Source organism: Tiliqua scincoides, chromosome 1 (genome assembly GCF_035046505.1).
Source record: "Tiliqua scincoides isolate rTilSci1 chromosome 1, rTilSci1.hap2, whole genome shotgun sequence".
NCBI classification, from domain to species: Eukaryota; Metazoa; Chordata; class Lepidosauria; order Squamata; family Scincidae; genus Tiliqua; species Tiliqua scincoides.
In genome coordinates this window covers 309,269,226-309,281,844 of record NC_089821.1, presented here as the reverse complement: position 1 = coordinate 309,281,844, position 12,619 = coordinate 309,269,226, and the positions used below count along the sequence as shown (strand labels likewise).

The 12,619-nt window shown below is 46.4% G+C and overlaps 1 protein-coding gene and 1 pseudogene across 1 annotated transcript in view; both read left to right on the top strand.

Annotated features, from left to right (window-relative positions):
• The window catches only part of WDHD1 (WD repeat and HMG-box DNA binding protein 1), a 44,570-nt gene extending 41,335 nt beyond the window's left edge, over positions 1–3,235 (top strand). The window contains exons 24-26 of the mRNA XM_066625394.1: positions 763–905; positions 1,046–1,181; positions 2,239–3,235. Coding sequence (XP_066481491.1) covers positions 763–905; positions 1,046–1,181; positions 2,239–2,442 — 483 coding nt within the window. The 3' untranslated portion in view covers positions 2,443–3,235. The remainder of the gene's footprint in view (positions 1–762; positions 906–1,045; positions 1,182–2,238) is intronic.
• An 8,393-nt stretch (positions 3,236–11,628) lies between these two features.
• On the top strand, positions 11,629–11,743 carry LOC136637236 (5S ribosomal RNA; annotated as a pseudogene).
• Positions 11,744–12,619: the final 876 nt, after the last annotated feature.

Here is a 12,619-nt window from a genome sequence, read left to right as displayed (position 1 = left end):
TTCCTCCAGGAACTTGTCCAATTCCCTTTTTAAAGGCGTCCAGGCTAGATGCCGTCACCACATCCTGTGGCAAGGAGTTCCACAGACCAACCACACGCTGTGTAAAGAAATATTTTCTCTTGTCTGTTCTGTTACCCTGCACATGCCCAATCTCGTCTGATCTCGGCAGCTAAGCAGGGTCAGGCCTGGTTAGTACTTGGATGAGAGACCGCCTGGGAATACTGGGTGCTGTAGGCTTATACCATAGTCTTTCGAGACTGAATGTTGCCAACCATTCTAACTGTTCTAACTATTGTGACCCAATTTTTGGTGGTTTGTGGAACTGTCAGGGCAGATTAGGCTACGTGCATCAAGGGTTAAACAATCTGCTACTGGGGGAGCACTGCTGCCCAATCACCATTATAGCCACACTCCTTGGCATCTATAAATTTATAAAGCTTTGGCTTTTATAAAGCTTGTTACCAGTGATATTGTAATATTCAGTGTCTCCAGCCTTTCAGGGTAAAGAAATTGGAAACTAGTATAAATATGAAGCTACATATGTAGTAGACATGTGTGCGCACACACACATCTTATGAATTAATAGTACATTTAAAGCTGCTACCGGCTAAAAAAATATACCTGGAAAGGCATAGTTGTTTTGAAAAAGATGCATTTTTAACTTGGTGAGATGAGAGATCCCTGTCTGGAGACACTTAAGAGTCTAAAATGTAGTGTATGAATTTACTGTGAATATTGGAAATATGTCTCTTAACTGTACAGGCTGCAGCAGCTGCATTTTTCCATCCCCGAGCATCCACCACTGAAAAGAAAACTACAGAGAAGAAAACAGAAGAGAAAAGAGAAGGAAAAGCTGAGGCGTTACCTGAAACCCAAGCTCCATCTGAGAACAGCGACTGTAAAAGGTCTGTGTCCCACGGCCCTTGTGATGCGAGTTGTGCCACAAGGTGGGTCCTAACAAATCAAAATGTGGAAATAGTAAATCTCTTGGAAGAAGGACAAATGCTTCTCTTCCCAGTATTGTAACCCTCTGCATTTTTTTTAGGCCAAAGACTGGATTTCAACTCTGGCTAGAAGAGAACAGAAGCCGTATTTTGGCAGATAACCCTGATTTTGAAGAAACTGAGATAATCAAAGAAGGCATGAGTCAATTCAGAATTCTGTCTTCTGAAGAAAGAATGGTAACAGTCCTGTTGTTCAGGGTTGTATCTTTCATTCAGTGGGGCTTTTTTTTTTAAAATACTAATTTTTCTATTTCCCCTAAATTTCCTTTGCTCAGCAGTTGTTAAGATTACAAATTTGTCCTTTGGTTTTGTGCCTTGTTGTCCCTGAACAAGGAAAAATAGAAGAAGAATCTGCTGGTTTACCTCTGTTACTGGGTCTGGCGGCCTGGTACAGAGACAACTCCACAACCACCAACCTGCTGGATGTTCCGGGGCTGCTTGGAGTGCTGGGCTGGGATGGAAGGTGCAGCTGGACTGCCAGAGCAGTTGGACTGCCACACATCACAGTGCCCAGCCTGGTTGCAGGCTTGCCCAAGATCTTGGGCAGGCAATGTGACCAGAAAGGTGGAGCTACTTGCACTGGCTGCTGGCTTCAAATGGAGCTGGGCAACCAGAGTGACTAGTTGCACTCCAGAGAGCAGCTGCAGTGCCTCACACGCGACCTGCTGGAGCCCGGAGCCCCGTCCTTCCCTGTCCTGTCCCTGGTCCTGAAAGGGCTAGCCAAGAGGCTCAAAGTGGAAGAGACTGCCCCTGGACCTGGGACCACTAGGAACAGAGCTGGCTCCTCCCCCCCAGTCCCTCCAGGGGAGCCCCAGACCTGTCATCAGTATGCCAATAATACCCAGCTGTGCCTCTCATTTCCATCTGGGTCTGGGGAGACTGTGGACGTTCTGAATTTGGATCTGCTAGCTGTGAGGGCCTGGATGTGCACTACTAGATTGAGACAGGACAGTTGATTCTGGATTGGGTTTAGAACTTGTTTTGTATGGGGCAATGCTCTCCTCGACGGATCAGATTCTTGGACCCAGCTTTGCTCCTGGTGGGATAGATGGCAGCTACGGGCAGGGCGAGACAGTCTTGCTTCTTCTGCACTTGACTGTTACCGAGAGCACAGAGACGGCCAAAACAGAAGTGGCAATCTTGGTGCGGCTTCTGTGCTAGCTCTTACAAAGTGAGAGTCTGCCCCTCCATTACAGTAGAGTTTATTGTGGTTGTTTTTTCTTCTTCACTTAAGGCTTGGACAGAGAAAGCCAAAGGAAGAGAAATTGATGATTCTGCTGAAGGAAAAAAACGGAAGCGCCTGGAAGACGTTAATGCCGATGGCCAAGAAAGCCAAGAAAAGAAACTGAAAGATGACACAGACTCAGCTGGAAAATCTAATTCCTTCAAGCAGTCCATCAGCACAAAGCTGTCAGCATTTGCATTCAATCAGAGCTGAACTTCCTGACACATTCTCGGGGGCCTCTTGTTAGCAGCTTAAATGTGGCCTATTGAAGGAACAGACTTGTCAATAGTTGGCCAAAGATGGTTTTCCAAGAAGGTGTGGTTTTGTGCTGGGCAACCAGGAAAAGATGCTTCATTGAAGCATGGCTGCACACCAGTGATTGCAACAGAGATTGCAGAGATGCCATTTCAGATGTGGTTCCAAAAGGGCTGCTTCGGTTGGTCCAGACCAAATACTCCCTGTGTAAGATTTGTTCCTCAAACAGCGCAACGTATTGTCTGTCTGACAATAAACCGTGGCAAGAAAAAGCAGGACTTGTAAAGGAAAAAGGAAGCATGTGGATTTGGGAGATGGCCCTGGCTGACTTCAAGTTTCTACTGACCTAACATTGCTGTTCTGCAGACTGGGTACCAGAGCAGCCCACCTTAAGGCCGCTGCTCAAATTTGTAAAAGACGCACAAGAGGCAACTCACAGTCACCAGTTTGTCACTTGCAAAGTTCACCCATCATCAAAGAGTGAGGCCTGCCTATGTTTTTTTCCCTGGCCTCACTATGTGCTGACAGGTGAGCTGGGTGAGTGATGATCCTGTTTGGAGACCACTTTGCCACATGGTTAACTTGTGCCTTGTTTGTGTAACTTGCCTTCAGCCCAACATAAGAGATTTGTTATCCTGAGCACATGAGGTATTCTTAGGTACACCTGTGTTCCATACAGCAAATGAACATTACTGGGCTCAGACTTGAACTACCAACCTTTTTTTCTGGACTTAAGAATTTTGTACTTCTATGTGACTAAATAAAGCAATTATGTTTTGCCATCATACGCTTTGTTTTCATAACTGCTGCTGCTCCAGGCAACTGGAAATCGGCTTATATATGCTGCTTCTTATTTTGTGTTATTTCCCTTGCCACCAGCTATACCCTTAAGTGGGCTTTAAAAATTCACTTTTTTATTCTGGGAACAAAATGGTTAATTTTCCCCCCAGCTTATTTTCATCAGCGCCCCCCCCCCCCAATCCCATCCCATTAACACCCAGGGATTCGAACCTAGATCTTCCAGGTCCAAGTCCAACTCCTGAAGCACTACACCATCCTTGCTCTCCAATCTCCAAAACCTTCCAAAAACCACCAAGATCTTTACCATGCTCCTTGTGTGCTGCCATGAAACCATGTTGTGTCTTTTTTTATGTTCAATGGCTACTAATCAGGGAAGTTAAATGCTACCTCCATCTCCAAAGGCGTTTTGCCTCCAAATACCACTTGCAGGGGAACAATGGCAGGAGTGGGATCTTGGCTTCTTGACCTGCTTGTGGTCTTCCTGAAGGAATCTGGCTGACCATTGTCGAAAACAGGATACTGGACTAAATAGACCTTCAGGTCTGACGCAGCTTCATGCACACACACAAAAGGATTCTTAGAAACTCAGTAGCTGTACAAGATTTAAGACATCTATGAAGCAGAGCAAAATGTTATAGCCCATCCTAGGGACAGATTTATGCAACCATTATTATGGGAGAGTGGCATTTACAAAAGGCTGCTCTCCATCTTTATTTGTTTGCAATACACAATAAACAAGCTCCATTTTCCCCCCCCCGAGACTGCCTGCCAATTCAGTTCCACTTGCTCTTTTAGTGCATGTCGGTTTCATCATGAAAGCTACAAACCAGATTGTTTCAAACAGTTTCAAAATAATGCGTTGGGGGGGGATGTCTTGAGACCCTCATTTTTTTTTTTTTTTTTTTTTGCAACCAATATTCTCACTGCAGTCTCCAAACAGAGTGCCCATACATAAGAACAGCCCCACTGGATCAGGCCATAGGCCCATCTAGTCCAGCTTCCTGTATCTCACAGCGGCCCACCAAATGCCCCGTAGAACTCCGACTACGCTGGAAAAAATGCTGTCCTGGTGATAACAGCAGAGCATTTAAAAAAGAAAAAGAGCAGAGAGCAGTACAGTACTCCAATGGGGAGATAAGACAGTTGCTACTTTTGAGATTAAGCCCCCGTTTGTGAAATGCCATGAGAACTGGCCACAGGATCCCTCAACAGAATATACAGAGTTTTGTTGCCTAGGTTGGAGCTCCTGAGATCACTCAGAGAAAAATATAAGCAAGGAGGCACCTGTAACTAAAGTCAAAATTTAAAATGTTATCGTTGGAATAGCCAGCCTTCTGGTCCAGATTGCTTTCCTGGCCAAGTTGCAAAAAATTCCAGGAAAACTAACCACTGTGTGTGTGTGTATATGTGTGTGTTTCAAGGAAAGATCCTAGAATACTGGCTGATTCAAAAGTCACTATCCTTAAGCCAAGGAAAGATCTGGAGTAGCCGGAATCATACTGGGCTATCTCTTAGTTAAATCAGGTGACACGGGGCCCAGCCAATGTTTCAGTGTTGATGCAGCCACAATACGGCCCTGAGGAAAGGGAACAAACATACCTAGAGGAGGCCTCCGTGGCTGCCCCTTACCACAGCATGCAGTGCATGCCCCATTGGCACGGCTTCACCAGCACTGGAAAGTTGGATAGTATTGGGCCCAAAGAGAGAAGCTTTCTTTTATCACTGCCCTCTTGACCATAGTTCTTACCCTCTTCCCTTTCTAATCCAGGGAGGAGGAACAGAGGTGAATGGCAAACAGAGGACCAGCCCTGTGTGGGCAGAAAGGGGTATTATGCTGCTACATTGTTACAAAATGTGGACAATTTTGTGTTTATCTGAATATTTTGACCTTTTTTAAATCCATTTTGGCTTTCAAAAAAGTGCTGCTATTTTTGGCAAAGCATGGATAGTTTAAACCAAAATCTATGCAGTTTAGAACATGTATTGCAATGCATTAGACCAGGGGTGCCCAAACCCCGGCCCGGGGGCCACTTGCGGCCCTTGAGGCCTCTCAGTGCGGCCCTCAGGGAGCCCCCAGTCTCCAATTAGCATCTGGCCCTCCTGAGATTTGTTGGAGCCCACACTGGCCCGATGCAACTGCTCTCAGCATGACGGCCAACTGTTCGACCTTTCACATGAGCTGTGGTATGAGGGCTCCCTCCATTGCTTGCTGTTTCACGTCTGTGATGCAGCAGTGGCAGCAAAGGAAAGGCAAGCCTTGCTTTGTGCAAGGCCTTTTATAGGCCTTGAGCTATTGCAAGACCTTCATTCATTCATATAAGTTCATCTTTAATAAATTCATTTATGTAAACTTATGTAAATTTATTCAAATTTTAAATGTAAATTAATTCTTTTTTTCCCCCGGCCCCCGACACAGTGTCAGAGAGACGATGTGGCCCTCCTGCCAAAAACTTTGGACACCCCTGCATTAGACCAGTGATTCTCAAACTGTGGTTCCAGGACCCACAAATGGGTTGTGACCCAATTTTTGGTTTGTGAAACTGACAGAGCAGGTGCATCAAGGGTTTAAACAAGCTGCTACTTGGAGGCGGTGGGGGGGGAGCATTGCTGCCCTGTTATCATTATAGCCTCAGGGGGTGGCCCTCAGATCAGCATGCCGATATTATCAACAGGTGACTGAGTGCTGTGGGGAGCGTTGCGGGGGTATCAATGGTGTCACAGTGCTGCCCTCTAGCCTGGCGCCAGGAGCTTTGCCGCACCCCTCAGCTACGCTACTGATAAGACAAATACAAACATAACATTAAAGTGAGTAAAACAGTTCCGATGATACAAAAAAACAAAACTAAGATTACTGTTGGAATAGTCGCCTCTGAATTGTATAAGAAACATTCAACAGTAACAGAAAATTGTATCAATTTTTACAAGCATTTAGCCATAAGGAGTCTGAATACAGTGTGTGTGTGTTCTGGTGTTATCTGGTGTGCTCCCTGGGGCATTTGGTGGGCCGCTGTGAGATACAGGAAGCTGGACTAGATGGGCCTATGGCCTGATCCATTGGGGCTGTTCTTATGTTCTTAACTACAATTCCCAGGAGGCCTTGCAGGTCTCTTGTTATCTGGTGTGCTCCCTGGGGCATTTGGTGGGCCGCTGTGAGATACAGGAAGCTGGACTAGATGGGCCTATGGCCTGATGCAGTGAGGCTGTTCTTATGTTCTTATGATAAGAAAGAGGTCCCTCAAATACCCTGGTACTAATGGGTTGATGGGACAGGGTTAAAGCTCTCTGACCCACCACAGTCCAGTGCATGGGGGCCCTGTTCCAACTGCTATTGACTAAAGGAAAACTAAGACCACTGGAGCTCATAACTCTTTAATCATCACATGTAGTTTGAACCTCAGCATTCTGAAGCTGTGAAGTGGAACTTGACATTTCAGAGGGCTAACTCTTCTCGCTGCTCCATTCTTGCCGTTAAGTGGTAATGGATGCTTCACCACTGGGCACATTTTATGTGACCAAACTACACAGTCAGTGGAATCGTGTGGTGCAGCTTTTGCTATACTGGACCACCTGAAACGGCATGTGGCGGTCAGGGGGTTGACCTCAAGTTTGGGACACATTTATGTGGAAAGGCAGCAAGTTAGACTGGAACTTGCTTGCTCCCTGGGATGCTGGTTTCTTATATAAACCAGGGGAGACATGGTCACCAGCAGGGGAGACCACAGGGGTTTGTGCTGACTATATTCAAATATTTTTAAAGGGAGTCAGAGAAACATGAGAAGACAGCTGTTCACCTTCTTTACAAAAATGGACATGGCCTTGATCAAGTGGAAAGAGTTCATGGCATAGGGTCAGAGAGCTGGGGCCAGTCATCAAGAGGGAGAAGGGGCACACCAAGTGGACCTACACTGCAAGGAAGAGGGGATGGTGATGTCAGCTAAAAGAGCAAGACTTTTAGGTCTCCAGGTTTAACACTCCCGGTCACCAGGGCTCTTGACAACTGATGGGGAAGTTTAACTCAATGCATATATTCACTGCCTGAGGCCATCACAGGGCCCTTAAAAGTAGGGTCTAGGGGGTAATTTGTACCTGAGCCCAGGGTCAGAAAGGGGCCCCAGGAGACAAAGGAGGGGGCCCAGAAATTTCCTTATGTATACCTCTCTCACACGGACTCTGCCTGCGTGGGATGCTGTAGGTGCGTGGCGGTGGCTGCTGCAGCAATCCATGTGTGATGGGCCAAGGAATGCATACATAACACTCCTTAACACAGTGTCAAAACTGGCCTGCTACAGTAGGCATACCATGAAGGAGTGTATAGGAGCTCAGGGACCCAGCTGTGGGGCTACAGTTGCTGCAGAAGCCAGTTTTGGCCCGCACAGGAACTTTCCATTCTAGTATGAGCCGAAATACGATGATGCTAATTCTGTGCAATGATTTTCTATATTTAAAAGATTTTAGAGAAGAATGTGGTTTCATGTGTTATTGTATCCAGCTGCTGACACAGGATGGGCAGGTAGACCTGGACTCCAAAAACTATTCTGGCTGTTGCCACCCTACCCCCTGCTCTGTTTTGCCTGCTTCCCCTTTGGGAAGGGACCCAAAAGAAACTTTGTACCCCCTGATAAAATTCCTCTCACACAGTGTACTCCATGCTTCAAGAATCCTTTGGTTCAATCATCAGCTTTCAGGCAGAAAGCAGTTTGCTAGCGTTTGCTCTGGGTCTTACTCCGTTTACCTCTATGGCCAGGGCTTTTGGGATTAATAGCCTCAAGGGCAAAGGTAGGAAGAGTCAGTTCACATCTTCCAAGCAAAGCAAGTCCACGCAGCTCTCCTCCCTGCATCTGGGGCAAGTCGGTTCTCATGACAACTTAACGTACTGGATGAAAACCTCTTCTCTCTTTTGAGTGGCCCCTTAACATATTGTACTAGAGAAGTTATTTAGTGTTCTGTGATGTAAAGGTAGGAACCTTCTAATAAGACAATGAACAAGCAATTGTAAAAAAAAAAAATCACTATTTTTATTAAGATTTAATACAAGAATTTGCATTTTAATCCACAGCAATTTGTTGACAAAGCCATTAGTTATTTGATTTTTCTCTGTAAACCGCTTTGTGAACTTTTTTTTTGTTGAAAAGCAGTATATAAATACTGATGATGATGATAATAACAATAACAATAATAATAAAGTCAATTTTATCCAGCAACACTATTGCTAACTTTGTTAGATGGCCAACTTGAGAAGCAACAAGATGGTGGAATGCCACAACTGTTGTCCTTGCAGGAATAAAGACTCAGGAGGAATATGCTGTTGAAAGTGTCTTTTAACATATGGGTCAAACATCCTGATCAAATGGAAATGACTGGACTTCTATAATCCCTCCATGCTTTTCTTGAATCGGACCAGATGAGTCAATGTAATCACACAAATGTTGGTCACGCAGACATGCTCATGTTCTCTCTCTAGTCTCCTGTGCACGGACAAAGCTTTCCAAGACAGAGGTGAGGGTGGAAGCAGCCAGAGACTGCTCAGACTGCCATCCTTGACATCATCCAGCTGGAGCAACAGTGGCCACCCTAGAAGAATGTTATATTGCAGGCACGGGGGAGTTGGGCACGCAAGGCAAGAATTCATAGGGTTGGCAGGCCTGGCTGTGTTTACCTCTGTCCAAGAAATGAGCCAGAGTCTAAATAGACACCAGCTTCTCCCCACCACTGCAGCAAGGATGCCACGACAACAGCAGCACCCTCTGTCTCCACAAGATTACCAGAGGAAGTAGAGAAAATGGGAGACCAGATAGGAGTTTTCACAAGGCTCTAATTCTTGTGCTGCATTTGTTTAGCCTTTCTCTTTTCTACCTCACTTTTTTGTCTGGAAAGAGTTGAAAATGTTGATTGTTTTCTCACTATCTTTCCTCCCCAGTTCGCTCTCCTATCTCAGCCTCAGATTATAAACAGATCTGAGTTTTTAAACCATTCTTCTGATCTCTGCCTCAGTTTCCCCCAACTCCCTTTCCTTCCTTCCTTCCTTCCTTCCTGCTTTGCTCTCATCCTCCCTTTCACAGTTTCTGACCATCTACCTCTGTTTTATTCCTTCCTTTCTATTTCCCACTATCCCCCTCTTACTCATTCTCCCTTCCAGGATCACACTTTTCTGCCGCTTGGCTCTTTTATCCCCTTCCTCCATCCCTTTCCAACATCCTCCCTAAATTCACCACCATCATTCTCTTTGATTCCTCCTTCTCTGTGGTGAACTTAATTTGGCCACACTGAGCTCAGCCTGGTGCCACATGGCTCCATTTTCTGTCTCTCATTACACAGGCCAACACACATTTTGCTTCCTTAAACATTACACCAATTCCTGGGTATATTTGGGATGCCAATTCCCAAAATGCCATCCGTTTTGCCCTATCAAACCACCATAAAGTTTGGGAATTCATATCCAACCACCATAAAGTTTGGGAAAAACTTTTCTGATCCTCAGTTTTGTAGGCCTGTGTTATCAGGCTTAATTTGGTCACTATTTACCTGTGTCTTATTTCATTATCAGGATCAAAGTGGCCACACTGAGCTCTTTTTTTCCTTCCTTCCTTTTCATTATCAATCTCTGTTTGGACACTAATTATTTCTCATTTATTCTTTCCCACCAGTTAGCTCTTTTATTGCTTTGTTTTCATAATTTCACTCTCAGCTTCTATTGGGCCACTACTTAATTGTCCGCACAATCCTAACTGCGTGTTAGGCTGGCGCAAGTCCCTTTTAACATGTGGGTCAAACTGATTCCTGGTCAAATGGAAATGACCCGACTTCATAATCCCTCCACGCTTTTCTTGAATCGGACCAGGTGAGTCAATGTTGGTCACATAAACGCTGGTCCCATAGACGTGCTCTACATTTTCTCTCTCTAGTCTCCAGTTAAGTCCCTTGCGCCAGCCTAGAAGGGTCACAAACATGCCATAAAGCACATTTGCGCCTCCTCAGGAGGAAGCTGCGCCAGCCCATGGAGGTGTGCTGGCACACAGAGGCTGCATCCAGCCTCCGTGGCAGCTTCCCCCAACTAGTTGCATCGGCCGAGCTTGGCTGACACAGGGGTCTGGGGGGGCGGGGAGGAGGTGGGGAGGAAGGAGGAGGGAGGCATTCCGGGGTGGGGGAGGGCGGGCAGAGGATGGTCCCGGAGATGGGTGGGGGAGCAGGAGATGGGGCTATGCTGGATCCCAACCCTGTTCCCCAAGCAGTGCAGAGTGGCTTCAAGCTGCTCCACTCTCCTCCGACTTATACCACCTCAGGAGGTGGCACAAGCCCGAGAAGACCCATGGGGCTGCAGTGGCTTACACAGAGGTAAGTGGAAGAGTTTCCCCTTACCTCTGGCTGAGCCACTTTGGGCACCTCTCCTGCACTGGTTACAGCGCAAGCCTCTTGGCTTGCCTGTTCCAGCACAAGATAGGATTGTGTCTGTGTCTCACTGCCCTTTTCCCCTCCCCACTGAACTGGCCTTATTCCTACAACCCCCTCCCAGGTTCAAATTTGCCACAATTAGTTCTCTTATATACTTCCTTTTTCAGACTCAATTATCAGGCCACCACTTATCTGGGTCCAGTGGTGTTCCTGGGAGGGGCAGGGGGACAAATGCCCAAGGGAGCTACGCCTCCGGGAGTGCCACCACCTTTCTAAGTATGTCTGGGTGGCACTGGGGCCAGCATCACCATGCCTGGGACTTGTTTCTTTTATTTCCTACTTATTTTCTAGATCCTAATTCCATGTTCTCGTATGTTACGAGGCTCCATTTCTCCACACTTTTGTCTCTTTTATTCTTCTTGCATTATGAGGCTGCATTTGGCACCACTTAGCTCTCCTGTTTCTCCTTTCCCACTGAGAGATCCCTTCTCTTTTCTCCTGCTTTACCTGGTTAAAATGGGCCACCTCTGATCTCTTTTGTATTCCTTCTTTCCTTTCTTGCATGATCTGGCTGAATTTGGTCACACTTTGCTTTCTTCTTTTCCTTCTTCCATTATCAGGCTCAGTGACTCTGAGGTCCAAATCCTAACCAACTTTCCAGTACTGGCATAGCAGTGCCAATGGGCCGTGTGCTGCGTCCTGCAGTTGGGGGGCACTCATGGAGGTCTCCTCAAGGTAAGGGAATGTTTGTTCCCTTACCTTAGAGCTGCATTGCCCTTATGTCAGTGCTGGAAATGGGTTAGGATTGTGCCCTTATTCATTTTTTCTTTTTACTACCAAGCTGTCTCCTATTCCTCCTCTTTGTTTTATGATATCAGGCTCAATTTGGCCACACTTAGTGCAACTGTAGTTCTTTTCTTTCTTACATTTTCAGGCTCTATTTGGCCACTACTTACCTGTGTCCTACCCTGCACATGCCTGATCTTGTCTGATCTTGGAAGCTAAGCAGGGTCAGGCCTGGTTAGTACTTGGATGGGAGACCGCCTGGGAATACCGGGTGCTGTAGGCTTATACCATAGTCTTTCGAGACTGAAGGTTGCCAACCTGTGTCCTATTCCTTTTTTCTCCTCCCCACTGAGCTCTTCCTTATTCCACCATCTCCCCCCCCCCCCACCAAAAAAAAAAAACTTTATCCGGCTCAGTTTATATAAACTGGGCTCCCATTTATTGCTTCCTTTCTTTCTCACATTGGGTCTGACATGGAGGCTCTCAATTCTACAGCACCCCAGGGCTGTCACAGAATGAAGTAGCCCCAGTGCAGAACTCCTTGCCTTACCCAGGGGAAGGGGTCAAATGTTCCCCTCCCCGAGGAGTTACTGGTGGCTGCGGTTGTGTATAGGATGCTGTGGCAACCGTTTCAGTGCCACGGCAGACCCGGCGCAATGGGCAGCTCAGGACTGGGCTGTCAGCTCTCCTCTGTAGTTCCTTTTCTTCACTACATTCACAGGCTCCTTTTGGCCATGGCTTTCCTGTATCTTCCTGCTTTTTTCCCCTTACATTATCAGGCTCTATTTGGCCACTTCTTCCCTGGGTGTTATTCCTTCCTTTTCCTCCCACTGAGCTCTCGTTTGTTCCTCCTGACAAAGTCAGTTACTGATAAACTTTTTCCTTTTCAGGCTTAGTCCATGTAGAGCTTCTTTGATAACTTCTAGTCTTCTTTCCTCTATAACAGTGGCTCCTAAACTGTGGGCTGCAACCCACCACTGAGCGTGTAAACTGGGCCATTTCCCCCTTAAGGTGAGTGGTCCAGTAATGGGGTCCCCAACAGCACTGCAACAATTGCTGGATCCTAGCTATATTTGAGTGTGCCTCAATATATGAGTGTACCTTGAGCTGCTGAAGCACCCTCACTGTAAGGAAGTAATTTAGGGTGAAGCACATCTCC